At 31.8% G+C, this 25,712-nt stretch overlaps 6 protein-coding genes across 6 annotated transcripts; 5 read left to right on the plus strand and 1 right to left on the minus strand.

Moving 5' to 3' along the window:
- Nucleotides 1-943: 943 nt before the first annotated feature.
- LOC112707072 (uncharacterized) lies at nucleotides 944-1,662 on the plus strand. Its single transcript, XM_025758631.2, has one exon. It carries the CDS (start codon nucleotides 1,077-1,079, stop codon nucleotides 1,380-1,382), a length of 306 nt encoding a protein of 101 aa, XP_025614416.1. The 5' UTR covers nucleotides 944-1,076; the 3' UTR covers nucleotides 1,383-1,662.
- Nucleotides 1,663-3,231: 1,569 nt separating this feature from the next.
- On the minus strand, nucleotides 3,232-5,210 carry LOC112707073 (large ribosomal subunit protein eL13z). The gene is made up of 5 exons (XM_025758632.3): nucleotides 4,956-5,210; nucleotides 4,748-4,867; nucleotides 4,498-4,631; nucleotides 3,714-3,872; nucleotides 3,232-3,601 (listed from the first exon to the last, which is right to left on the minus strand). The coding sequence occupies exons 2-5, from the start codon at nucleotides 4,854-4,856 to the stop codon at nucleotides 3,380-3,382; spliced, it is 624 nt and encodes a 207-aa protein (XP_025614417.1). The 5' UTR covers nucleotides 4,857-4,867; nucleotides 4,956-5,210; the 3' UTR covers nucleotides 3,232-3,379.
- Nucleotides 5,211-6,942: 1,732 nt separating this feature from the next.
- Nucleotides 6,943-7,970, plus strand: LOC112707074 (uncharacterized). The gene has a single exon (XM_025758633.3). The coding sequence runs from the start codon at nucleotides 7,576-7,578 to the stop codon at nucleotides 7,828-7,830; it is 255 nt and encodes an 84-aa protein (XP_025614418.1). The 5' UTR covers nucleotides 6,943-7,575; the 3' UTR covers nucleotides 7,831-7,970.
- Nucleotides 7,971-10,233: 2,263 nt separating this feature from the next.
- Nucleotides 10,234-10,871, plus strand: LOC112707076 (uncharacterized). The gene has a single exon (XM_025758635.3). The coding sequence runs from the start codon at nucleotides 10,333-10,335 to the stop codon at nucleotides 10,699-10,701; it is 369 nt and encodes a 122-aa protein (XP_025614420.3). The 5' UTR covers nucleotides 10,234-10,332; the 3' UTR covers nucleotides 10,702-10,871.
- Nucleotides 10,872-15,759: 4,888 nt separating this feature from the next.
- Nucleotides 15,760-16,675, plus strand: LOC112707075 (uncharacterized). Its single transcript, XM_025758634.2, has one exon. It carries the CDS (start codon nucleotides 16,119-16,121, stop codon nucleotides 16,485-16,487), a length of 369 nt encoding a protein of 122 aa, XP_025614419.1. The 5' UTR covers nucleotides 15,760-16,118; the 3' UTR covers nucleotides 16,488-16,675.
- Nucleotides 16,676-21,104: 4,429 nt separating this feature from the next.
- LOC112707077 (vesicle-associated protein 4-2) lies at nucleotides 21,105-25,444 on the plus strand. Its single transcript, XM_025758636.3, has 7 exons — nucleotides 21,105-22,734; nucleotides 23,181-23,251; nucleotides 23,940-24,021; nucleotides 24,117-24,235; nucleotides 24,786-24,863; nucleotides 24,947-25,066; nucleotides 25,175-25,444. Exons 1-7 carry the CDS (start codon nucleotides 22,461-22,463, stop codon nucleotides 25,235-25,237), a joined length of 807 nt encoding a protein of 268 aa, XP_025614421.1. The 5' UTR covers nucleotides 21,105-22,460; the 3' UTR covers nucleotides 25,238-25,444.
- Nucleotides 25,445-25,712: the final 268 nt, after the last annotated feature.

Consider the following 25,712-nt stretch of genomic DNA (forward strand, 5'->3'; position numbering starts at 1 on the left):
TTATATAAATATAATACATATAAAATTAAAATTTGTTTAATTAACAAAGATGATACTACTCTTTACTTAATAAAAACTGGACGAAACTAATACTATAGGGTCATATGATACATACTGCAAGATTTGGTGGTTTAAGAATTTGTTTGTGTTTGTATAAATCCTAAGAATTTGGATTATATTCAATATAATCGAAAATATTAGGAATGTCCTCCCCATCAAAATCCTTAATTTACCTCGGCTTTGCTGCCAAGTAAATTTTATTGGTAAATTTAACTGAGGTTCTTTTTTTGGGCCATGAACCGAGGGTTGAATATGGATATACGTCAAATTTCCACAAGGCTATTATTATGTGAAGCCCAATGCAACCAATTGCGTGTGACAGGCCCATTCTGGCCCAAAAATCTCTAATTTTCTCACCATAATTAAATTCTAATTAAACGATGAAATTATCTTTTAATTTGTGTTTTATTAATAATATGATTCTTAAAGTTTTCAATCTCTTCACTGTATTTGCTGATGCCAAAAAACAATGTGCGGTGCCGCACAAAACAAAAGCCTACTCGGCAACTCATCATATATCAGAAATAATGAAATACATCATCTCCATCAATAAAAATGCTTTATATACTCAAAAAGGAAACGGGAGTTTCACAAAAGAAAAGAAACCAAGATGTAACTCATTGGGTCCACACCCTCCACTATTACTAAAAACAAAAATAGGTTTCGTTTTTTGCAAATTATTTTTCGTACATTATCTTCATATTTTTCTTTTTGAGAAAATTAAAATAGAGACAAAGAATGTGTGTTAAGATATCTGTACCATCCACAGTACACACATAAATAAACAAAATAATATAATAAAAAATTATAAATAGAGATAGAAATAAAAATAAGAAAACATGTGGCTATCGACAACATCCAAACCACCTGTAATAAAACAACAGGCTCTGGTTTTTCCTCAAAAATCGAAGTGTTATTCTCTATATAAAGCAGTTATTGTTGTTGAAAGTATTCTTAATCATAGCAACGTTTTCTACCATTGATAACATAGTTTCAACTACTACTTAAACACCGAAATGTGTCGCGGAGTTATGGCTGTTGCATCCACCACTATTGGAGTGGTGGAGGTGCTGAAGGATCAAGGGTATTGCAGGTGGAACACCACCATGAAATCATTAGCTCAAGGTGCCAAGAACCACGTGAAATCAGCACAACAGAAGGCTAATAGCAACAAGAAGAAGATGCCTCAGCAATCTTCTTCTGCTTCCTCAGTGATTGCCAATAAGCTGAGAGATGAAATTGATGACATTGAGCACTTCAAGAAGGCTGAGGAGTCTCTTAGAACTGTCATGTACTTGAGCACTTGGGGTCCTAATACTTAGTCTTATTAATGTTTACAACATGTTACAACTCTCTCCCTTATTAAATAATTGTTTATCTGAAGAGGTTTTAGATACATAATTTTAATAATGGAGAGAATATATAGCTGAGTGCTTATAAGTTATAACAACACTTAGCATCACTGGTTAAGGAATAAAATTCTGCATGGTTTATGATATGTACTTTTTGTTTATGGTGTTTTGTTGGTTGAGTTATGTTTTTACTTTTAACATGGATGTGAGTTGCTTTGAATAAGTATAAATTTGCTATCTCAGTTGGGAAGAGTTTTTCTTATGCTTTAATTTGTTGTTACTACTTACTACTATACTATTATTAAACTTTACTCTCTATTGAATTAACCACCTTCAGAAGCCCTTGAAGAAGTTTAAAATTCAAAACTCTTTTTGTTCCATAACCTTAAGCACACCCTTTTCAAGGAGTGCTATATAAGGTAATGAACTTCAAATATTTAAATTATAAAAGGATATTAGGTGTTTCCCTTCATGCAGTGTTAGTTCTATCAGAACATTAGTTTTGTGAATAGTAACCAAACGTGTATTAATGCACGCAAATCAACTAATTAATTATGTAAAAGTGTAGTATATTTTGCCAAAACTCTCCCAAAGAAATTTTGATATCATTATTTGGAGAGTTGTAATCCCTTCTCAAAAGAGTGTAATATCAGCAATATATACTAACAGGTACAGGAGTATCTTAGCTTCGTTTGGTAAGTAATCATAAAATATGTTATGGATAAAGAGAATAGTTTAATTAAATTATTACTTATACTACATTTCATTTGGATTGTTACTGATGATGCATAAATTTCGAGAAATCTAATCTTTGGAATCCATGTAATAATGCAAGTATCGTTTAGTAGGTAATAGGAGAATGCGTGAACATCATATATCAAAATAAAAGTCAAAGCTGATATAATATTATGTTGAAATAATGTTATGATTATCATACGTAAATAAGATTATTAGAAAAATTATTTTAATTATCCAATTGAAATCTTATGTAGCCATATCTCTTATCCACACACTCATGTTCACATTAGAGTCGTATGTGATGATAAGCTAAAAGTACTAATGTCGGCATCACCGAATTAATGAGCTTGCTATACATATTAATCTTCGTCTGCATCATTCCTTTCTTTGAATCGAAGTAATTTGAGCTCCCAAGTATTGTAGCATATAAGTGATATTGTCAGTCTTACTAACAAAAACCACGGGCGAAGTTATTGTAGGATAGAAGATAGAGAACTCAAACGCTCCCAAGAAACATTACCATTATATTTTGTCCCTTTCAAGGACTAATGAGCCATGGCAACTTCAACTAGCTAGTGTGGAGTGTGGACCCTGTGGTCCTACCTAGTCCTACTGCACCCACTTCTATTTTTGAGCGCACATGCAGTATTCAATTTAGTCTCGAATATGAAGTATTACTAAATTTATACTTAGAATCCACCAGCTAGAATTTGCAAACTTATGTACTATGATAATAGGGCATTTGCTTAAATTTTTCATGGGGCTCTTTACGTTGCATCCCCCTTTGAAAACTGGTATCTAGACAGATGCACACTGCAACTTCACTCAGTGACACTTTGGTGACATTTCACTTGATCATAGTCAACCCATTGGCTGACTAGAATCCTCCACTGTTCAAAACCTTTCGGATGTAGAGCTTAAGAGAAAACCACATCTAAAAAACTATCTAAGTATAAGAATCTAAGGCTGTGGTCTTCACGATGTGAGGCTCATTATATGACATTTTGTAACAATCATAAAAACTCAACCATACCACAATTTTTTGCCAAAATAACAAAATAACCCAGAAACACCGGAGCACTAACTAAAACAAGAAATTTGAATAAGAGTTTGTAAAATAATAACAGGTAAGTGGATCCATGATTTAGACTTAAGCATGTTCTAAGCAAAACTAATTTCTCTAACAAAATTGTCTTCGCATAAAAAAAACTGTGACTTGTGAGGATCATTTACTTCTTGTCTTCCTTTTCTGCTTCAGCAGCCTTCTTGAGTCTAGCACCATAATGCTTCTTGTTTGTGCGTTCAAGACGGAGCTTGTAGTAAGCCTTAAATGCCTTCATTTCATCTGTAACCTTAACAAGCTCAACAGATGGTTTCTCCCTCAAAATGGGCATGTACGAGCCCTGCACTTGGGTTGCATTTGCTAGTTCCTCGGCAGTAGAATCACCAGCCTACAGTATATAGATCATATCAATTTCCAACACATTTTGCAAAATTGAAATAAAAACTGAAGACCAAACCGCTCCCTTCGTAAAAAATAGATAGTTTAAAAGTTTGTATTACCTTGACCTTCTTTGCACGCCTTGGGAACACAACTAACTTTGCCTTGTATGTTTTCAGCCTCTGCACATTAGCCTGCATACTTTCTAATGAACGATTCTTGCGACGGTGATCAACGCCAATGCCTATGGTTGGAGCGAGCTTTTTGGGAATACCAGCAGCCTATGATGATGTATTATGTAACATAATATCAATACTGATGACTTAGGAGCAAGAATTTTCAAATTCTTACATAGTACAACATGACAGAATCTTCATCCTAAGAATCTAAAGAAAATCAGGCAATATTGATTCAATAACTGCAATTCATAATAAGAACGGTCCCAGAAACCATATTTTTTATGATCAATGTTCAACAAACCATGACTCAGTAACGCATAGATTAAGTGCACTAACAGTGCAATCATCTTCCTCTCCGCAACATCAGTATTCCAAATGAATCAATCATATTTTGCAAGCAAGAAAAAAAATATTTGCAGAACACAATCAGCCTATGATGATGTATAACAAGATTAAGTAACATAATATCAACAGTGATGGATTAGGAGCAAGAATTTTCAAATTTTTACAGAGTACAACATGCCAGAAGCTTCATCCTAAGAATCTAAACAAGAATCATGCAAGATTGATTCAATAACTGCAATTCATAATAACAACGGTCCCTGAAACCATATATTCTAGAGTCAATGTTCAAAAAACCATGAGTCAGTAAAGCATAGATTAAGTTCCGCTAACAATGCAATCATCTTCCTCTCCGCAACATCACTTCCTACACTGGCTACTGTACCTTGAGTTCTTCAAGAGAAAATCCTTTGCCAGCTCTGACTTTCATGTTGTATTTCAAGGTTTGGCCATGAACAATTGGCCTGAGAGATCCAGCAGTAGGCCTGGGGAAGATCTTAACAGCTTTCTCCTGGCGCGCTGCGAAACAAATAGAATCAACATTTGAAGGAATCAAATTCGAAGAAACTAATTAACCAGCATGAAACTTAGCCAAATCTATTGGTAATCCAAAAATGAAATCTGAATTGAATTACCTAAGCGTCTTCTGGTCTTCCTAGCTGGTTGATTGAACCAGGTCTTGACGTAGTTCTGCCAATGCTTACGGAAGTGTCCATTAGGGATAACATTGTTGTGCTTCACCATCGCTTAATTGCCTAAATTACAATACAAATTCGCCAAATTATATAAAACTGTTCACAAAACACTTCAAAGCTTATATATTAGATTAGCAAGTGTTCGTACCAGAAAATGTGCTACTGCTGCGGCCGAGAGAGAGAGCTCCTGCGCCGCCGAGCCCTGTAACTGTCTTCTCTCCTCTTCTCGGTTTTGTGAGCTCTTCTTTTTGCGGATCGGAGTTGGAGTTTATTTTTTATCAACTCTGTTTGTGGATTTAGGGTTTGGGTTTGGGTTTTAGTTTTAGATTTGGATCCAATGGAAAATGGATCTGGATTTGGAATTGAGTTGTAACTTCTCTTTCAATTTATGACATTTGGGTTTATTATATTTTTGGAAAAATTTGGGTTATTGAAAGTTGAAACATAGAAAATTGATGGAACATAAAAAAATAAAAAATCATAGAAGATTACTAAAGAAAAAATAATCATAGAAAATTAACTTATGGATTTTGATATATGTTTATAAAATTATTAAGTATATGCAAAAATCAGCTATTATATATTATAAGTTTAATTTTGGTACATTGACAATATAAAATATTTTATATATAAAATTTTATATATTCTTTTGGATAATCATTTATATAATTAATATAAAAAAAATTATTTTGTTATCATTAGATACATGTGTAAAACTATTTTATACTAAAAGTGTATCAAAATTAAATTAATGTAATATTTGTATATAAATATATTATTTTATAGATTTATAATATATTTTGTGTTTTCATATACATTTTATATAAATAACTAAGTTTTTTTATACACTACAATAGTTGTATTTTCTAAACCAAAAATAATATTAAATTTTTTTTTTACCAAAAATAGGAGACTCGAACCTACAACCTCTTAATGGAATACAGAAAGACTATATTATTTAAACTATTAGTTATTGGCCAAAAAAAAATATTTTGTTAGAAAATATTGAATAATGTTAAAAAATGAGAAAATTTTATTATCTTTTATCAGTTAATAATATTTAAAAATATAAATTAAAAATATTTTGTTAGATTAGATTAAAAAAATTAGACTGATAATTAAAAATATTAGTCAAAATAATAAATTCTACTAATAATTAAATTTTTTTAATATTATTTATATATTAAAATTAATTACTAAAATTAATTATTATATATTTATATATAAATATATGTGTAATTTAATTTATTTTTAATATATATTTTATATTTTATTATATCTTTTATCCTAATACCTGATTTTAATTGCCGAATTCAGGGTTCATTTACCATAGTTGTTTCCAAACAAGCTTCATAAGTATTCATATTTTATTAAGTAAGACAATGAACTTATCTACTTCTTGTTATATCGTGAATTTTTATAGTGAACTTTTTTTAATTATATCTACACTTTTTTGTTTTATATTGATTTGTTCATTTTTTTTTCTAGTTACTATGCACTTCTCTAGAGTGGTCCATTAATTTAATTTAATTATAAAACAAGTAATGCTAAATTCAATCTTTGGCCCTTTGTAGGTCCCAATTCATATTATTCTGAATAAAAAATTGCCGTGACACATCAGGAATTAGGATAAGGAACCACAAAGCAGGAGTGTAATATAATTTTTTATTATCTTTTATGCGAATCTCACAAGCAAAGTGGTTGTTATTTAACTCCAAAGGGTGTTTATGGCCGGTGAAATCTGAATATATACTGAATTTATTTATATAAAATTTATATATTTTTGGGTTACAATTATAGCGAATAAAAATCATATGAAAATTTGGCTATTAATATTACATTACTTTGATATCTTTTTATAAGTTAGCATGTGAAAATATCTAAATTTTTAAGATTTCAACCATTATTTGACATAATAAAATTTACTTAGAAAAATATTACAAGAACCAACTCTTCTTTAAAATTAAAGCATAATCATAATCAATACTAATATTGTTTAATAACACTAAATATTTAAATCAATACAAATAACACAATATTATGCATTAATTAGTCTAAAATCTTATGCATTTTAAACATAAAATATTAACTTATAGTCTTATAATAACTAATAATACAAAATATTAAGGTTTACAATACTTAAATTTCACATAAGAATAATCATCATCCATCACTAATAACACAAAATATTAATTATGTATGATGACCGGGTCACCGGACCAATTTCGAGTGACTCGAGCCATGGCTCAGATCCAACCCAAAATAATGACCAGATATATTTTTTTTAAGACATTTACTCGGTCCTAGACCCAGTAAAATCACACCAAATTAATTCCTAAAATGTTCGAAACCGAATCGAATCTTTGGGGCCTGTCGGACCCCTACTCCAAACTAGAGTTAACACATCTAGTCATTTTCAACTGAAAACTTCCCATAAAAAAAACATCAAAATCTACACTATTTTATTAGAAAAAAATAAACAGACAAAGAAAAATCATTTTCCAGTTTTATCCTCAAGCCAAAATCAAATCACACTCTTTCTAGTTTTCCAAAACCACATGTAGGAAGCCACTGGTTTTCCCACAAACCAGGTGTGTTGCCTGTTGTATCTACCTACTATGTTATCTCACAAAAAAAGTTTCCCTATAAATAAGAGTTTCCATCTCACAATTTTTTCCAGCAGCAATCCACTCTCTAGTCTCTCAATACAATACAGAAAGCCTTCTTAATCAAAATCAGTGTTTTTGTGATCATTCATCAGTGTTAAGATGAGTAAGTCATGGATGGTGGCAGCAAGTCTGGGAGCTGTGGAGACATTGAAGGACCAGTTGGGTGTGTGTAGGTGGAACTTTGTCATAAGAAATGCTCAGCAGCACCTCAAGAACCATGTTAGATCCATGTCTCAAGCAAAGACCACTCTCTCATCTTCTTCTTCTGCTCTTGTTTCCACCAAATTGAAGGACAACAAGGGAGAAGAGTCCTTGAGGACTGTCATGTACTTAAGTTGCTGGGGTCCAAATTGAACAACCATAAGAGATTACTATTGTAATATAGATGCATAGATACATAGATAGATAGTGTTGATAAGTTTCTTGATGGAAATTGTAAGAGTAGATATTATTAAAGTCAGAAACTATATATGTCATTATCCATATTTCTTGCCCCTTGGATTTTTACAATTTGGTTAAAGTTTGGTGAGAAAGCTATACTCTGTGAATTAAATATTCTTGACTATGGCTGAATCAATCAATTACAACTGGCAACCTATTTTTCTGTTTTATTAGAAATCAAAGTGCTGATTAATATACTCAACTAAAATTAATAAAAGGAGAAAAAAAAAAAACAGAAAAGGATATGTATATCATCCGTTACTCAAATAAAATCTGAAATAATGGTTTTTTGAAACAGCTTTGTACCTACTAGGCTACTACACTTGAAATTCTTTCATAGCACAATATCAGCTGTATTTTCTGATAAAAGGAATAATAAGAAAAAGAAAACTCAATCAACTGACTGGACCTGAATTGGTTTTCTTTTCCCACAACTTCTGTTTTGTCTTTTCTTTATTACTGAGATTTTTTTATCTAAAAATTCTTTTATTAGTAAGATCACGAATTTCAAATTTTCTTGAAAGGAATATATATACCTTAGCTAAAATAATATCCTATAGTTTTAATTAAGCATGTGTATTATGGTGTTTGTTACAGTACGATGATAAATTCATATATGATAATAAATTCATACGTACCGATACGTTTAAAATATGTACCGTACGTTTAAAATATGAACAAATAATAACAATATATGTACCGTACGTTTAAAATATGAACAAATAATAACAAGTCACGTGAAATTTATTTTCCACATCAACATTTAATTTTTATTTTTTTAAATATATATTATATCACCATTTTTACTAATATACCTATTTAATTAAATAAAAATAAAAAAAATATTTTTTATTTAATTTTATAAAACATCTTAAACATCCTTCTTTTATTTAATTAGACAAAAATATCCTTTTAAATTAACAAAATTTTAGAATTCAATTAATCCTAATTTTATAGTTTCAAATAATTTAAACAACAAAATAAAAATATATTAAAAAACAAAAAATTAAAATTTCTTCGTCTTCTCCAATTTCTCTAATCATTCGTATCCCTTCTAAGCAAAACATATCAAAAAATAAAAAATCGATCGTTCTTCATCTTCTCTAATTACCCCTCTGAAGCAAAGCAATAAAAGCCACAAACCAAATATATTTTGAACTCATTTTCTCATTCAAAATTTTTCGACTTTTGTTTTAGTTTCAGCTCTTGAATCAAAACAGTCACCGAAAATTTTAATTTCTCTTGCCGGAAAAGTGGCAGACTATACTGTGGGTGCCATTAGAAGGCAATTCAGTTATGTAATATTCTACAAAGCCAATTTTAAGGAGTTAAGTGACCGTGTTACTGATCTTGAAGGTAAAAGAGATGAAACCAAGCATTGTGTTCAGAACGAAAGAAGGGATTTGAAAAAAATTGAAGGTCGTGTGCTGAAATGGTTGGACGACGCGGATGAAGCCATTGGGACGGCAGCAGCGAAGAATCTAGGGTTTTGATTCGAGATTTTCATTTTTTTATTTTAGAGGAATAATTGGAGAAAGATGAAAAATGATTGATTTTTTATTTCATTGATATGTTTTGTTTAGAGAGGAACACGAATGATTAGAGAAATTGGAGAAGATGAAAAAATATTGATTTTTTGTTTTTTAAATATATTTTTGTTTTGTTATTTAAATCATTTGAAACTATAAAATTAAGATTAATTGAATTCTAAAATTTCGCTAATTTAAAAAGATATTTTTGTCTAATCAAATAAAAGAATGATGTTTAAGATTTTTTATAAAATTAAATAAAAAATATTTTTTTATTTTTATTTAATTAAAAAGGTGAATTAGTAAAAGTGGTGATATAATATATATTTAAAAAAACAAAAATTAAATATTGATGTAGAAAATAAATTTCATGTGAATTGTTATTATTTATCCATATTTTAAACGTATCAATAAGTATGAATTTATTATCGTACCGTAACAAACACCGTGTATTATACTGTTGAATAATGGCTAGCAGTTGGGAGGTGTAGCCAGCCATAATAAATTTTAGCAGTGAATTAGAGTCTTTTAATTATTCTGAAGAAAAGTTATCAATAAAACAACTGGCTTCCCAAAAACTGGGTCTAAAGTGTCTGATTGAATATGCAAACCATGTGCCTAAATTGTCTTCAAGTGAAACCGGAATCTCCACGTGTAACTCAACCATTGGATCAAATTGGCACTTAAGTGAGAAATACCGGTGTCCTTGAAACATGACAATGAAACATTCATGAACCATGACTCATCTAATTAAAACCAGAATACCACTGCCTTCACAAGCCACTGGTTTTATTTTTCAAAAATTTGCCACAAACTTTTATTTCACCTGGTACCACAAGTCCACAAGGAAGCTTCCCTAGTTCCCTTTATATATATAACACACGTTATGTTACTTCATCAATCAAAATACATATTCATCACTTGTTCAGGTTTTTTGGGAGAGGAACTAATACATACATATACACACACAATGAGTAGCTCAGCTAGAAATTGGATTGTGGCTGCTAGTGTTGGAGTTGTGGAGGCTATGAAGGACCAAGGTGTGTGCAGGTGGAACTATGCTCTTAGAAATGTTCAACAACATGTGAAGAGCCATGTTAGATCGTTTTCACAACCAAAGCAGCAGTTTTCTTCTTCTTCTTCTGCTGCTGCTATGATCTCCACTACTACAGTACTCAAGAGGTCCCAGAAAGCTAAGCAATCAGAGGAATCATTAAGAACAGTCATGTACTTATCTTGTTGGGGTCCTAACTAAATGTTAGTAATGAGATCCATTTGGGACAACAGAGGTTATGCCTTAATTAGAATGAGATTTCTGTCTCTTGCTATATCAGGCTTTGTACAAATTGATTTTTATTGTATAGTCTATGAAATGGAATGGAACGGTGTTACATGATCGCTGCAATGAATTGCAGTTTCATATAATCTGATTAGTTTTTATTATTGTTATTCTTCCAACCTCCACTCTAAAGTCTAATCAATAGAATATTAAACCATTAATAAAGATCACAGCTGATACAACAATATTATCATGCTTGAGATGTGATTCTCGACCAACATAAACAAAATATCAAAAAGAAAAAAGAACATGAATCAATATTTATATCTTTGGATTACCAAGTGATGTTATAACTAATGTCTAATCCTAATTAAGCCTCGGTCAAAATAGGGTAGCCAGTAAGGTGTGTCTTTAATATGATTCCATACAAATTAATAGATAAAGATCAGATTGCCAGAGATTCATATATAGATTCCCCATCACAAATTTTAGTATATGGTTAACCTATTTCATTTTCTGCAGATAGATGTCAGTGACAAGATAAAGGACGAGATAAAAATTTATCCTGAAGATGTGTAAGGATAAGATTCTCCTCATGCTTGAGTTATTAGACTCTCAACCTGTGGTGATGCACGGATATACAAATTTAAAATAAATTTTTATAATATATATATATAAAATATAAGGTATTTTTTGAATAAATTATAATAATATTTTGATTCGAACATATTAAAAATGTATCTAACATACAAATACGATAAATAAAAAAAAGTATCCGCACTATATTGGGTTGTACCACTTAGTAGCTAGTGACTGTACATTAATATAAATTTCAGTAGCAACGGAATATGATTTTTTTTCCTTCATTGTTTCATCATGCATTATGAGATGGAAAAATATGAATTTCGTTTGAAGTAAAAATCAAGCAAAAGAAATTTTAATTTGGAGTTAGAAGTTAGAACATGATATTTTTATGTATATTGAACAAAATAAAATCGAAGGGTCTAATTTTGTTGACACCAAAACTAGCACAATTTATTCTTTTTTATTGGTATTAGTCATTAGCGTATATTTAGAAGTTTTTTTTTCAAAGGTAATAAATTATATTTTATTAATCATAAAAAATTGAAATAAAAAATATTTAAAAATAAGACAACATAATAAAAGGTGATGATTTTTTTAAAATAATATATTGAAAGTGTTCGTCTGCTCAGAGGTTCGGTGGACCGGATTGAGCACAGACTTGAAGGGGTTAGGATCTGGGCATGAACTGCGACGCTAGGAAAGGGTGCTTTCTCGGATCTGTGGAGTAACGGTGTGGTGGAGCCACTTGCAAGGACTCCGATGCTCAAATCAATATCTGACTATATGTACAAAAGACGGTGATTTAGGGTTAGAGTAAGTGACGTACTTGTGGTGAGGGGTAGGTCCCTCTCCCCTTGTAGCAAGACCTACCTTTCTGGAAGCTTCTGCTCGTTATCTAGGTTCCACGTGGATCCTAACTTTTAGCACCTCATGATTGCACTAAAAGTTCGAGCGCTACTTACCTCTATTTCTTTAATTATATATTATGTGTATTTAATATTGAGCCTTCGCGAGTACGAACCAAAAGTTTAATTAAGAAAACAGAAAGGTTTTACTTTTAATCACTTAATCACAAAGATATATATATTCAATTCCTACCCCTCTAAAAACTAAAACAATAAATGACGAGAGAAAATATAAAATCTAACAACTCAACTTGTAAACAGAATCTTCTATGCTCTTGTAGTACCACACTAAGCCTTCGCACCTGTAGCTGATGAAAGGGGTGGAGATAGGGGGTAAGAATTGGGGAGTTTTTAATAGGGTTGGAGTGTATAGTTATACTCATTTTAATACCATAGCCAACATTAACGGCCAATAAAATACATTTAGGCTTAACAAATTAAGGACACAGAAATGAAGCAATCATATAGCACACCTACAATCACAAGAAACACACTGACAAATAAATATGCGCAAACAAGTATGATACATGTCTATTCCTAGTGCAGGTAATGAGCTCATCTGTCAGTTTCGACCCGCTCCCGACATAACTCAGCAACCTTTGTTTGAGTTTGATTTCGAGTGTCATAACCTCTGTCTTACACGTGCGACTCTCTTGAGCTGATGTATGCAAACATAACTTCTGTAAGTATTCTCTGTCTTACAGGTGAGGCTCTCTCTAGCCAATGTATGAATTAATAACCTCTGTAAGCAACATCTGTCTTACAGGTGCGACTATCCCCTAAATTGGCCGATGTATCTCTGGAAGCAAATCTCGGTGGACTCACCATCATATCTCCTGCTCGTTCTTAATGCCAAACAATACTTCTACTTATCCCCTTTTCGTTTCATTCTTTCTTTCGTTTCTTTTATTCCTATTCTATGCTCTCATGTGGCAGATGTTCTTTAAATTCTTTTAATCTTTACTCTCTACTCTTCTGTGACAGAGGTTTCTTTAATATTTTTCTTTTCTTTCTTCTTCTTTTCTTTCCTATCATTCCATAGTATAAATTATTTTCGCTTATTCTCTCGCCTCTCCCTAAGTGTTTTATGGAAAAGAATTATAAAGTTCTTTAATTAAGTTTGCGTTCTCGAAAACTTTTAAAATTACTCTACTTGCTTGCTTTCTTATTACTATTACACATTATAATATTCTTACAAAATAATATCTTTAATAAATACTAATTATAATAATTATTTATTTTAATATAAATGAGTAATTTTAAAGTATTTAAAATAATATTTATAATCTTCTTTAAACCTTAGTTTATAAAACCTTATTTTTAAGTTTTTATTAATTATTTTTTAAATCACGAACTTTTTAATATTCTATTTTCAACCTCAATATTTTATAAAATTATATTTGAACCCTTACTTATTTTCATATTTATAAAAATAACATGATCTTTTATAAAATACTCATTTTTACCCCTTCAAAAATACAATTTAATTACTAATCTTTCTCTTATATCAAAACCAAAACCCTTAGCCTTTTCCTTTCAAAATATTACTTATATTTTAATACGTTCTCAAGTTTCTCAGTTACCCGATTTTTCGTAACTTTTAATTTAATCTCTCGACCATCAAATCTCACCAAATTTATACTTTAGAGGAGTGCTAGGAGCCAGCAACTTTTGTATTTTGTAACCATCAAGTGGTCATCAATAGTGTTTTTAATGGTGTGAGATTACATCCAATGATGGAAAATCATTCATTTTTCTTTTGATAGTTAAGTGCTTGCCACAAAACACAAAAGTTGCTGACCCCTAGACTTTTTCTATACTTTATTCTCAACGATATTCCAATCCAAAATTCACCAAAATACCCCAACTGGCCATTTATACATAGCCGAACTAATAAATCACAAGCAACAACAATAATTTAACATTAACACATTCAAACTCAAACAATAATCAACCAAATCAATATTCACTTGTCAAATTCACATTTGATTATTATAAAGTTACCAAAATCCTACCTCTGTACGAAATCAAAACAACGGAAATTTTGGAGAAATTTTCTGACCAAGCTGCTGAAAAGAAAACATTAGAAATCGTCTGTGCCTCCTAAAACTCCAATTGACCGAACTCAAGAAAAAAAGGAGCTACGTCACCGTCAACTTCTACCGACAAAAGTAACATCAACATGTAGAGAAAAAAATACTAACACTTTTGTCGGATAAATTTTTTTATTGGAATTATAGATTACAAGAAATCGAAGCCGAGAAATCAAAGGGAGTCACGGTTTCTCCCTCACCCACGGTCTCTGTTCCTTTCTTTTCTTTCCTTATGACTCGGTGATATTCAATAGAAAGAATGAAAGATAAGAATGGTGGTTAAGGTTAAGTGAATGTGTCATGTTTATATAAAGTAGGAGATAGAAGATCGAATACCTCTAAAATCTTACTTCTCTCTCTGTTAATTGAAAACCTTTTAAATAGAGAATGTTTGAAATAAGTATGAGTTACTCCCTAAAATCGAGTTTACTGTGACGGAGGTGGCATCCGTGGAGTCTGAGATTTCTGAGAAAGAGGAAGACGATCCCGAATTCTGCAAGACGATGAAGGAGGTGCGGCAATTATATATGAGAAAGTGGTACATCCAGAGTGTTATTATGGTAAATGTCTTTTAAATATATGGAATATTTGCACTTTTTGTTAGTGATGCCTACTTTACTTTTGAATCTTATTATTAAGACTTGATAATCTATCTATCCATGGCATCTAATTAAATTTAGAACTGATTTTTATGTGTTTTCTGTGTTCTTTCTTTGAGTGTATTCTTTTCTAGATTTTACTTCAGTTTGTGTTTATTTGTTTCATTATGATTATCTTCACTGTTACTCCAAAGAACATGTATGTGATTCAAGCTGAACAACATTCTCAATATATTTAAAGCTAATTATAGTAGTTACCAGATAGTTCTCAATATGTTCGAAGGTGCATAAGGAAAAGAACATGGTGCAACAAGACGAACTTATTCTGCATGTTGTTGTGAGTTATGTGGATCGGACTAAGGCTTGATTGTATTTCCATGCTGATGATGACGCATATCTACGTAGAAAATGTGAGGCTAAAGGAAAATTTCACTATACTTTCTATTTTTTACTAATGTTAGCTGTTTAAAGTGTTTCCCGTTTACAAAAATGCTATTCATACACTAAATTCAGCCATTAAAATCAGCTATCAATATATTTGTATATAAATACATGTGCGATTTAATTTTATTTTTAACGTGTATTTGTATTTCTGCATATATTTTATACTGATGACTGATTTTGTTGACTGATTTTAGTATACACATAGCATAGTTTGATTTTGTTGGCTGATTTTAGTGTACACATAACATAGTCGTTGCGTTTATTAGTTAAAAAAATGTCTTATGTTTTTAAGCATGTGTTAATACTGTTAAATAGTGGCTAGCTGTTGGGAGGTGTAGCCAGCCATAATGCATATTTAGCTGTGATTAGAGCTTTTTTTAATTCTTTTGAAGAAAAAGTTATCAATAAACAACGGGTTTCCCAAAAACTGGGTCCAAAGTAGTGTCTGATTGAATATGCAAACCATGTCCCTAAGGCCTAAGTTGTCTTTAAGTAAAACTGGAATCTCCACGTGTAGCTCAACCATTGGTTCATATTTCAGCAGCTCTGTACCGTGGCACTTAAGTGACAGATACATGTGTGATTTTGTCCTTGAAACAAATCATTCAATGAACCATGACTCATCTTTTTTTATTTTTTGATGATTGGTTCTGTGGTAACAAAACCAGAATACCACTGGCTTCACAAGCCACTGGTTTGGCACAAACTTTTGTTTCCCCAACTTTGGTACCATAAGGAGGCTTCCCTATATATATAAGAGCAACCCTATGTTACTTCATCAATCAAAATACATAGTTATTCATCACTGTTCAGGTTTTTGGGAGAGGAACAAATACAAACATACACACACTATGAGTAGCTCAGCTAGAAATTGGATTGTGGCTGCTAGTGTTGGAGTTGTGGAGGCTATGAAGGACCAAGGTGTGTGCAGGTGGAACTATGCTCTTAGAAATGTTCAACAACATGTGAAGAGCCATGTTAGATCGTTTTCACAACCAAAGCAGCAGTTTTCTTCTTCTTCTTCTGCTGCTGCTATGATCTCCACTACTACAGTACTCAAGAGGTCCCAGAAAGCTAAGCAATCAGAGGAATCATTAAGAACAGTCATGTACTTATCTTGTTGGGGTCCTAACTAAATATTAGTAATGAGATCCACTTGGGACAATAAAGCAATTTTTCATCTTTGATGCTACTAGCTAGGCCATGAAAAGTTATGGCTTAAGTAGAATGAGATTTCTGTCTCTGCTTGCTGTATCAAGCTTTGTACAAATTCATTATTATTGTATAGTCTATGAAATGAAATGGTGTTACATGATTGCTACAATGATTTGCAGTTTCATATAATCTGATTTCCTAAAATTTCTGTTCACTGCCTTATTTCCTTATTGAAATCCATCCAAGAATACATTCACAATAAGTTGTTTACCGTATCAGTTTCATGCATGTAATAAGCGTGTATGTATTTGATTACTAATGTGTAATAGAACTGTCATGTGATTAATTACCGGAGATAATATACTGTTAATAACTAACCTGTCAATTAATACTAGCTAGTAAAGTAAACATCCTCGTTCTTATTTTCCTATTACCACATCCATTATAATGTCAAACCCACTTTGTAATAGATTAGTGTTTTCTTTTTTTATTATTATTCCAACTCCCACTCTAATTAACTAATAGAATATTAAACCATTAATAAGGATCACAGTTGATACAACAATGTTTATGGGGGCAGTGAACCCATATTTATAAACAAATATCAAAAAGAAAAAAGCAACATGAACCCATATCTATGTATCTTTGGATTACTGATGTTATAACTAATTCCTAATTAAGATTCATTCCTAATTAAGATTCACTCAAAATATGTCTTAAATACAACTCCATACAAATTATTTGATTTCCATAAAGATAAAGATCAGATTGCCAGAGATTTATAAAGATTCCCATAATATTTTTTTAGTATTTGTTTTACTTATTTCATTTTCTGCGGATAGATGTCTTCAGTGAGAAGATAAAGGACAAGATAAAAATTTATCCTGATGATGTGTAAGGATAAGATTCTCCTCATGCTTGAGTTTTTACTTTTTAGACATAGACATAAGGTTGTGCTGTACCACTTAGCAGCTAGGGACTGGTATAATATGAATTTCAGTAGCAACGGAATGATTATTTTTTCTATCATTGTTTCATCATTATATGATGGAATAAGAGTGTATTTAAAGTAAAAATCACATTTTATTATATAATAACAAGACAGTAAATTTAAGTTAATAGACAACAAAATTAATCACATAAACATTCCTCTGTATAATTATTTCACACAAAAACAATTGACCTCAAAACCACTAGCAATGGCTTTTCAGTTTTCACCCCTTGGTTTCTCATTTCCACCTACTAAATTGGAAATCATATCAAGCTTAATATCCTATATTCTACTTAAAAAATTTCCAACTTTCAACCGAGCCACACCATAATCAACTTCAGATCATATTTGTAGTACTTTAGTTTTGCATCTTAGAAGGCCAAACAAAACAAGTGTTTTAAGAAGGTTTAATTACTCTGTAGGTCATTATAGTTTTATCGAGGTGAAACAATGTCCTAAAATCAGCACAACAACATGCGAAAAGCCATGTTAGATCTTTGTCTCAGGCAAAGAACCTTTCTTCTTCTGCTATGGTTTCAAATGCAAAGAAGTCAGAGGAATCTTTGAGGATAGTTATGTACCTAAGTTGCTGGGCTCCCAATTAAGGGAAAGATAAATAATAATAATAATAATAATGATATAATATCATTTGGATCTTTGGGTCCGATATTTGTCATAACAGAATGTATATATAGTTTGGTAATGAACAATTTTTCCATCATGGAAACAGGAACATGTCAATTAAGATAGATGTTATTAGTAGCAATGTTAGATTAATTTCTTCAAATTATTATCACTTTAATTTGTGGATCTTTCCAACGTGTATTATATCCTTACTGCTTATTAAGATAACTCATCAGCACAAATCCTTAGTGGTGGTGTCTTATGCAAACACTGCAAACTAAAGCAGAAAAATAAATAAATTAGAGAAAAATTTAAAATAGCTACTGACAATTGTCTTGACAAAAAAAAAAATACCAATCCGGCTCCTGAGATTTATTTTGATGGGACTGATTAGCCTCTATGCCAAAAAAATTAATGTTATTTTTTTTTGGCACAAGAACTAATCAATCCCAAAAAAAGTTCTCACGGGCCGGGTTGAGTGTTTTTTTTAGGGGTCTCATTGTTCTTTCGAGATAATTGTCAGGGACGTATTCACTCAATAAATTACTTGCTATTGCTAATATAGTAACAAAAACCAATAAAAGTTATTGAAATACTTTTTAAGTTTATACGAATAATAAATAAATAGCATGGTTTCTAGAAATTCCTATAATTTTATATTTTTGTTATTATGATATAAAATTTATTACTTTATCAACCCTATCATAACGTTGGTTTTCAGAGATTAGGAGGATTGAGACTTAGTATTATTTTGGTGGTTAGAGATTAGAACTAAAATTTCAGTTTTTGAATTTAAAATTTTAGCATCTCTAGAAAGTGAAAACACAAAGGACTAGAATTTGTGAATAATATTTTTTTTTAAAATATCGTCATTTAACTTTTTAAATTTTAAATCTATCCCTCGATCTCCATAATTATTTTAAATTAAATATAAAACTGAGACATAACTCAATCGAGTATATTTTATACTAAATACAATACAGAAACTTAATTTAGTCTTTATTTCTCAATCTCTATCTCCCAATCTCAATCTCAGTCTCTCAATCTCCATCTCTCTTTCAATCGCAACCTATAAGATCTGCTTGCATATCAGCATATGCATTAAAAAAATGCCTTATGGGGGCATGCTTAAATTTTAACCTTTATTTTTTGTAATCATTATTTCTCTTTAAACATCAACCCTATAAAGAAATTCCCCTCATGATGGCATGATTTGATGGATCTATAAACATTGAGCAATTAATCTATTATCAAATTCACTACTTGGGTGCTAAAAACTGCACTGGCAACTGCAAAGACAGCTGCATTTGATGTAACAACAAAACAAAAAAAGGATTAGTTGCATATGAATTGAAATTTTGTAATCTACATTATGCTCATATACGAACATTAAGTGAGTGTGACACTTTGTGACAAAGACAAGTGGTCCAAATCCAAAATATAAGGATAATGCATTGAACCTTATTCCAAAACTCCAAACAACATTATCTATATACCATTGGCTTCCTCAAAACCACTAGCTATAAACGGCTTTCTGCCTCTGGTTTTATTTTGTCCAAATCTTTGGTACTTTCCGTAGTTTAGTAACACCCTTTTCTTTACATAAATAACAACACCATGCACCTTCACTTAGCCACACAGTTTAGACTTCAAATTACAATCATCAAGTATATCATATATCAACTTGTGTTAATAATTTGAAAACAAAGAATTAGTTAAAATGTGATCAGGTAAAGCATTAGCAAAGGTTAGAGTTGTGGAGGCCTTGAAGGATCAAGGAGTGTGTAGGTGGAACCATGCCATAAGATCAGCTAAGAAACATGTTGGAACATTGTCTCAGGAAAAGAAAAACAAGAACAAGATTCCTTTCTCATCATCTACTATGGTTAATTCCTGCTACAACAAATTGAAGGAGTCTGAGGAATCATTGAGACTTGTTATGTACCTATGCTGCTGGGGTCCAAACTAGGACTTGTCTTGCCTCTGATTGAACCTTGATGCATGCATGGTGGGGACTCGGCTTTTATTTATAGAGCAATGTTGACTTCTAATGGTGCATGTGTGCATAGAATCCAAAGTTGGTTCTCCATTTTGATAGATATTGATTGATGTAAAAATCCTGATAACTGAAATATAGGTGTTGAGCAATTTCATTTGCCTCTTTTTTTGTGTGTGTTCTTTTAGCATTTTCTGTTTTTTTATACAGCTAGTTTATTTAATCCTCTCTAGCTAGGCCAACATTTTGAATATATTTTTTTATCTGATCAAACTTCACTTGATTTTCACTTAAATTAGCTAGTGCTAACATGCTTTACTTTGTTTACAAAAAAAATGGTGGATTATAAATTGAAGCACTCTTACTTTCTCCTAACATTTAGAAACAACTCAACAAAAAGTGAGTGCAACCATATTATATAAAATCCATCTCCTTGACCATTGCACCTTTATATAACTCTGCATTCTGTAAAATCATTCCATGGCCTAACTAGTTGATTATCAGAAGAATATTAAGAAGTCTTCAAGTTTTGGATCAGAGAAAAGTAGCTTTGGAGTAAAGGGTGTTTGATTGTTTCCAAGCATATTACCATTGATCCTGAATTATTCAGCCATTCTTAATAATATAGGAGTTTTAAATTATGGTCTATTATTGTAGATGTAGCCATATAATATTGCTGTTGTGGTACATACTAGTACATCAGCATCATGGTGGCTATATATACTATTTTTTCCCCACTATTTTTGTATTGCATCACAATTACAATTACTAGTAGATAATAGCAATTTAAAATTGTGCCCACTGTTAAATAAATCTATTGATCAAAAAGGGATAAAAAATACCCTCATGCAAGAGGGGCCACATAAGGATCAGTGGGTTTTCTTGTGTTGTCATTCTTAATAACACCAATTATGGGTAATGTTACTAACATCATAGCACATCATTGCAGCATGGCTTTATAGGAATAGTCTCTTAAGTTTTAAAAGAAGCTTTCTTCTGTTATTTTCAAACACAAGAAGAATCCAACAAAATGAGGGAAAGAAATGTCAATTTGGTAAAAGCATGCATCCATCCATCCATCCAACGCTTTTCCCCCTTGTATATTTTCTTCTCTTTTTTGTGGTTTAGATTTGAAGCCAAGTTGATTGTGGATGCTGATTTTGTATTTGTTCTTATCTAAATCACTTTTAGCTTGAAAGCACAGAAACCACAGCTTCCTCTCCCCCCTATACCTTTTCTGTGTATTTACCACTTAATTATTGATATACGATGTCATTATGTTTATGAAAATTATAAATTAAATAGAGAACAAAAGGAAATCAAAAATAATAAAATCAGATTAATATATTGATGCAGGCATGTGCTGCAATAGCTGAATCATTTAGCAGACAGCAGCACACAGTTACAGATCAATGACTAAACTAACACCAATTCTAAAATATTGTTAACAAAGATCAAAACAATAAACCAAAGACCATATAATTTGTGATATAATTATTATTTTACTTGACTTATAACATGAATAAGCTGATCAAATATTCCAATTGAATCACCAATATCGAAATCTTATTACAAATTTAATAAATTTAATTCAATTCAACTTAAATTTTAAGAAAAAGGTAAAAACTTACTAAAAAGGTAAAAACTTATTTCTAAAGCTTCAACAACAAAAAGAAAACTTTGTTAATGTCATCAACTATAATTCACATATTCTTACAACATGATTACTTTGGAAAATACATGAGTTACACAATTAGTAAGAAATGAAAAGATGGGTGATGCTAATGTTGTTGTATGTGAAAAAACATAAAAAGAAATAGCAAATGATTGCATAGATGGTAGAATCAAAGCAACTGTAAAGCCCGGGAACCCACAAACAGCTCCACCCGGACCTCAAAAACACAAATCAAATACACAAAGTTTATGAAGCATTCAGATCCGACTTGGTTTGTTCATTCATTCGAATCACGCACTTCACACTTCAAACTTCACACAGTAAAAATTTCACACCCCAAATCCGAATCCCTTTTCTGCTACCAAATTGTCTCACTCATTAAAAGGTACTAACCAGTAACGACCACCATTTTGGACAAAACACACAAAAAAATATAAGTGTTTTCGGATCAAAAACAACGTGTGAGGTCACTCTCAACAACCTTTGTGTTGTTTTCTTACTATGTTCAAGTGCTTTCAACAAGAGAGGCACAATTTTTTCTGCTACAAGAATACCCAAATCTGGCTTCAGACCCTTCACACAACAAATCACGAAGTTTGAAACTTTCGGAGCAATTGTGAGACCCCAGTTGCCGGGAGTTTGTTTTTCCGGCGAGATTCCGGCGAAGAATGGCGGTGGAGAGTGAGAAATCAGGGTCTGATGGTAAAGGTTGGAGCTTTTGCAGAATGCCGTTTTGGCAAACAACGCATGCACCTTCTTCATCTTCTTCTTCTTCCTCAACATCTTATATGCACAATGTTCATCAGCAAAACCAGGGTCTTCAATCTCTTGATAGATCCACCCAGAATCAGTCTTCAGGAATGGTTTCTTCTGTGGCAAAGTCTCTGCTTCCTACAAGGAGGAGGCTCCGTCTTGATCCTCCCAACAAACTCTACTTTCCTTGTATGTATCTTATGAACTTATTTAGTCACTGGTTTCTGTTTTCTTTCTTATTATTAACTTTTTGGGTTGCATTATTTTCTGTTAAGATTCATTGCTGAATGAGTAGTGATGTACTTATTATCATAAAATTGTCTTAAACATCCTTCTAAATACTAATGAGGTATAAAAGATTAGGAGGATGCTTTGGATGATCTTTTATAGGAATAAATAATTACTCTGATTGAATTGGTGTTTCTGTTTTAACTTTTAAGTGCTTTGCTTGTATCATTTATCCTCTAAGGTATTGAGAGTTTTATGATTATAAATATCAAGACTAATCTATTTATTTGTTAATTCTGTTTTTTCCCCTTGTTTTATTGTTATTAGGAATTTAGGATCAAGAATATGATTTGAGTTCCAGTGAATTCTTTTGGATGAATTTGATTCATTTTGAATTTGTTTTGAAGATGAACCTGGCAAGCAAGTTAGGAGTGCAATCGCGATTAAAAACACTAGCAAGTCTCATGTAGCTTTCAAGGTGAGGTTTATCCCTTATGATGAGTTAGTGATTAAATCTTCATTGAAACTTTTCTGGCACTCACTGTCAATGTATGTTGACATTTGACACCTCTTGGGACAATTTTGGATTGTTTTAATCAACCTACAAAATTGAAATATTAGATCAGAGAAGTTTCTTAGGTAGACTGCTTCAACAACTGTGACAAGAATTGAGAAAACTGTCTTTTGAACTGTGGGAAAGAAATGAGAAGATGAGTCAGTTAGAAGTAGTGGAAGTCTGTTAGTGTAAAGTTAGTTTAGTTAGCTTTCTGTTACTTAAAAATAATCCAATACAGAAATGTGCATGTACTACTATGTACACTAGTAATCCCTATACAAGCCAGAATTGCAGCTCACTTACATCAGAATGAATAGGTTCAATTCATTTATATCAGTTTTATTTTCTTCTCTGTTCTATATTGAGTTCACCTTCTTTAGATAAACAGTTTTGAAGTCTTGAAGAAAGTTTTCGACACTGACTTGATGATAGGAAGCATGGCATTGATATGGTATAAGGATGTTCCTATCGAGTTTCACATCATATTTTTATAGGATAGTGAACACTTTTCTATTGTTGTATATTGACATGTTGTATACCAGTAGCTTTTTTGTTGTATAATCCACTTAAATTGCTGCTAACTGACATTTTTGTTTTGTTTCCATCTTAGTTTCAAACAACTGCACCGAAAAGTTGTTATATGCGCCCTCCAGGTGGTATTCTTGCACCTGGAGAAAGCATTATTGCCACTGGTAATTTGTCCTTCGAAACGTGATTCTACAGTTTAGTCAAGTACTTTGAATTTGGTGAATCCTGCTTAACAACTTTAGGTTAACATATTTGGCAGTGTTTAAGTTTGTCGAGCCACCAGAGAACAATGAGAAACCACTTGACCAAAAAAGCAGGGTTAAGTTCAAAATCATGAGCCTCAAAGTGAAGGGAGAAATGGACTATGTACCAGAACTGGTAATTTGCTTATACTTTTCCCCCAAGACATTGATATCAACCTTCATTGTTTTTATTTTTTATACTTGCTTATTTCATAAGCTGACATAAGCTGACACTGTAACTTTTCTTTCTGCTGTTTTTTTATGCTTAAAGTTTTTTTTATTGGATTTGGATTCCAACCTTGTGATGGTCTCATCCCCACCATTGATTTGATCACTTTGAAAAAATAGAACTTAAAAAGATAAACAAGCAAGTGAAGATGTGAACATGAACTTGTCATGTTAATTTTGAACGTGAGAGGATTGAATCCTTTTCTGTGTATGTCATAATATCCATTTTCTCAGTCAAAACATATAGTATAGCGAAGGATTTTGATAATGTGACTCATAATTTGTCAGTTTATCCATCTAATGATTAATAAGCCAACCCTATTGTATTTAATGTGTTTTGATTTGTACATTTAGGATGGAATGGTTTATTGAATAAAACATGCTTTCAGTATATATATACTCAATGCAGAATGCTTCTGTATGCTGATCAAAGTTGTGAAATGTAATTCTTCCTGCAGTTTGAGGAGCAAAGAGATCAAGTGGCTGTAGAGCAAATTCTGCGGGTCATCTTCCTTGACCCGGAACGCCCTAGCCCTGTAAGATTAGTTTGTCTCAAATATGTCATATGATCTTATAGCTTTCTGTGTGGAGTTAGAATCTAAAACATTGTTTCTCAAAGGCTTTGGATAAGCTTAAACGGCAGTTGGCCGAGGCCGAGGCTGCACTGGAAGCTCAGAAGAAACCCCCGGAGGAGACAGGTCCTCGACTCGCCGGAGAAGGTCTAGTTATTGATGAATGGGTAAGACACACACTTCTATACTTTTTGCTACTCCAAGCTTGGTGTATATTGGATTATGTTCTCATTTCAAGTTAAAATTATGTTCCCTCTTGCTTGTTCCTTCTGCAGAAAGAAAGAAGAGAACGATACTTGGCTCGGCAGCAGGTCGAAGGTGTCGTGGATTCAGTGTAAAGTATATAGCATTTCTGTTCTTTTGTCCAATTTTATGTTCAGAAACTGAACTGTCTGGCCACTGATTTGTCAAATGTGGTTGAGTGATCTAGAGAAGTGCTATTAAGAGATTGAAAACACTGAATAATTTTTCATTTTGAATAATGTTTGTGGTGTTAAGTGCGAGTGAATCAATGCTACCATCGGCTGAACTTAATTTCTATGCTATATCTTCTCTTACAACTTTTAGATAGCTTGTTTCTTTTGAATGAGATTTTTGAACTGATTCTTCACTCAATTTCATCTTTATCATTGCTGTGGTTGGATTTGCCTCAGTTGGAAATAGTTATCTTGTTGATCAAATCATATTCAAATATCTTGATTATATTCAGTTTCATTGATCTAAAGAAGAATCAATTTAGTCAAAGCAATATGTGCTTGAATGCATGACAAAAGTGACACAACAGCTTCTTGTTTTATGAACTTCAAATAAGTT

This window comes from Arachis hypogaea, chromosome 8 (genome assembly GCF_003086295.3).
Source record: "Arachis hypogaea cultivar Tifrunner chromosome 8, arahy.Tifrunner.gnm2.J5K5, whole genome shotgun sequence".
Classification (NCBI taxonomy): domain Eukaryota; kingdom Viridiplantae; phylum Streptophyta; class Magnoliopsida; order Fabales; family Fabaceae; genus Arachis; species Arachis hypogaea.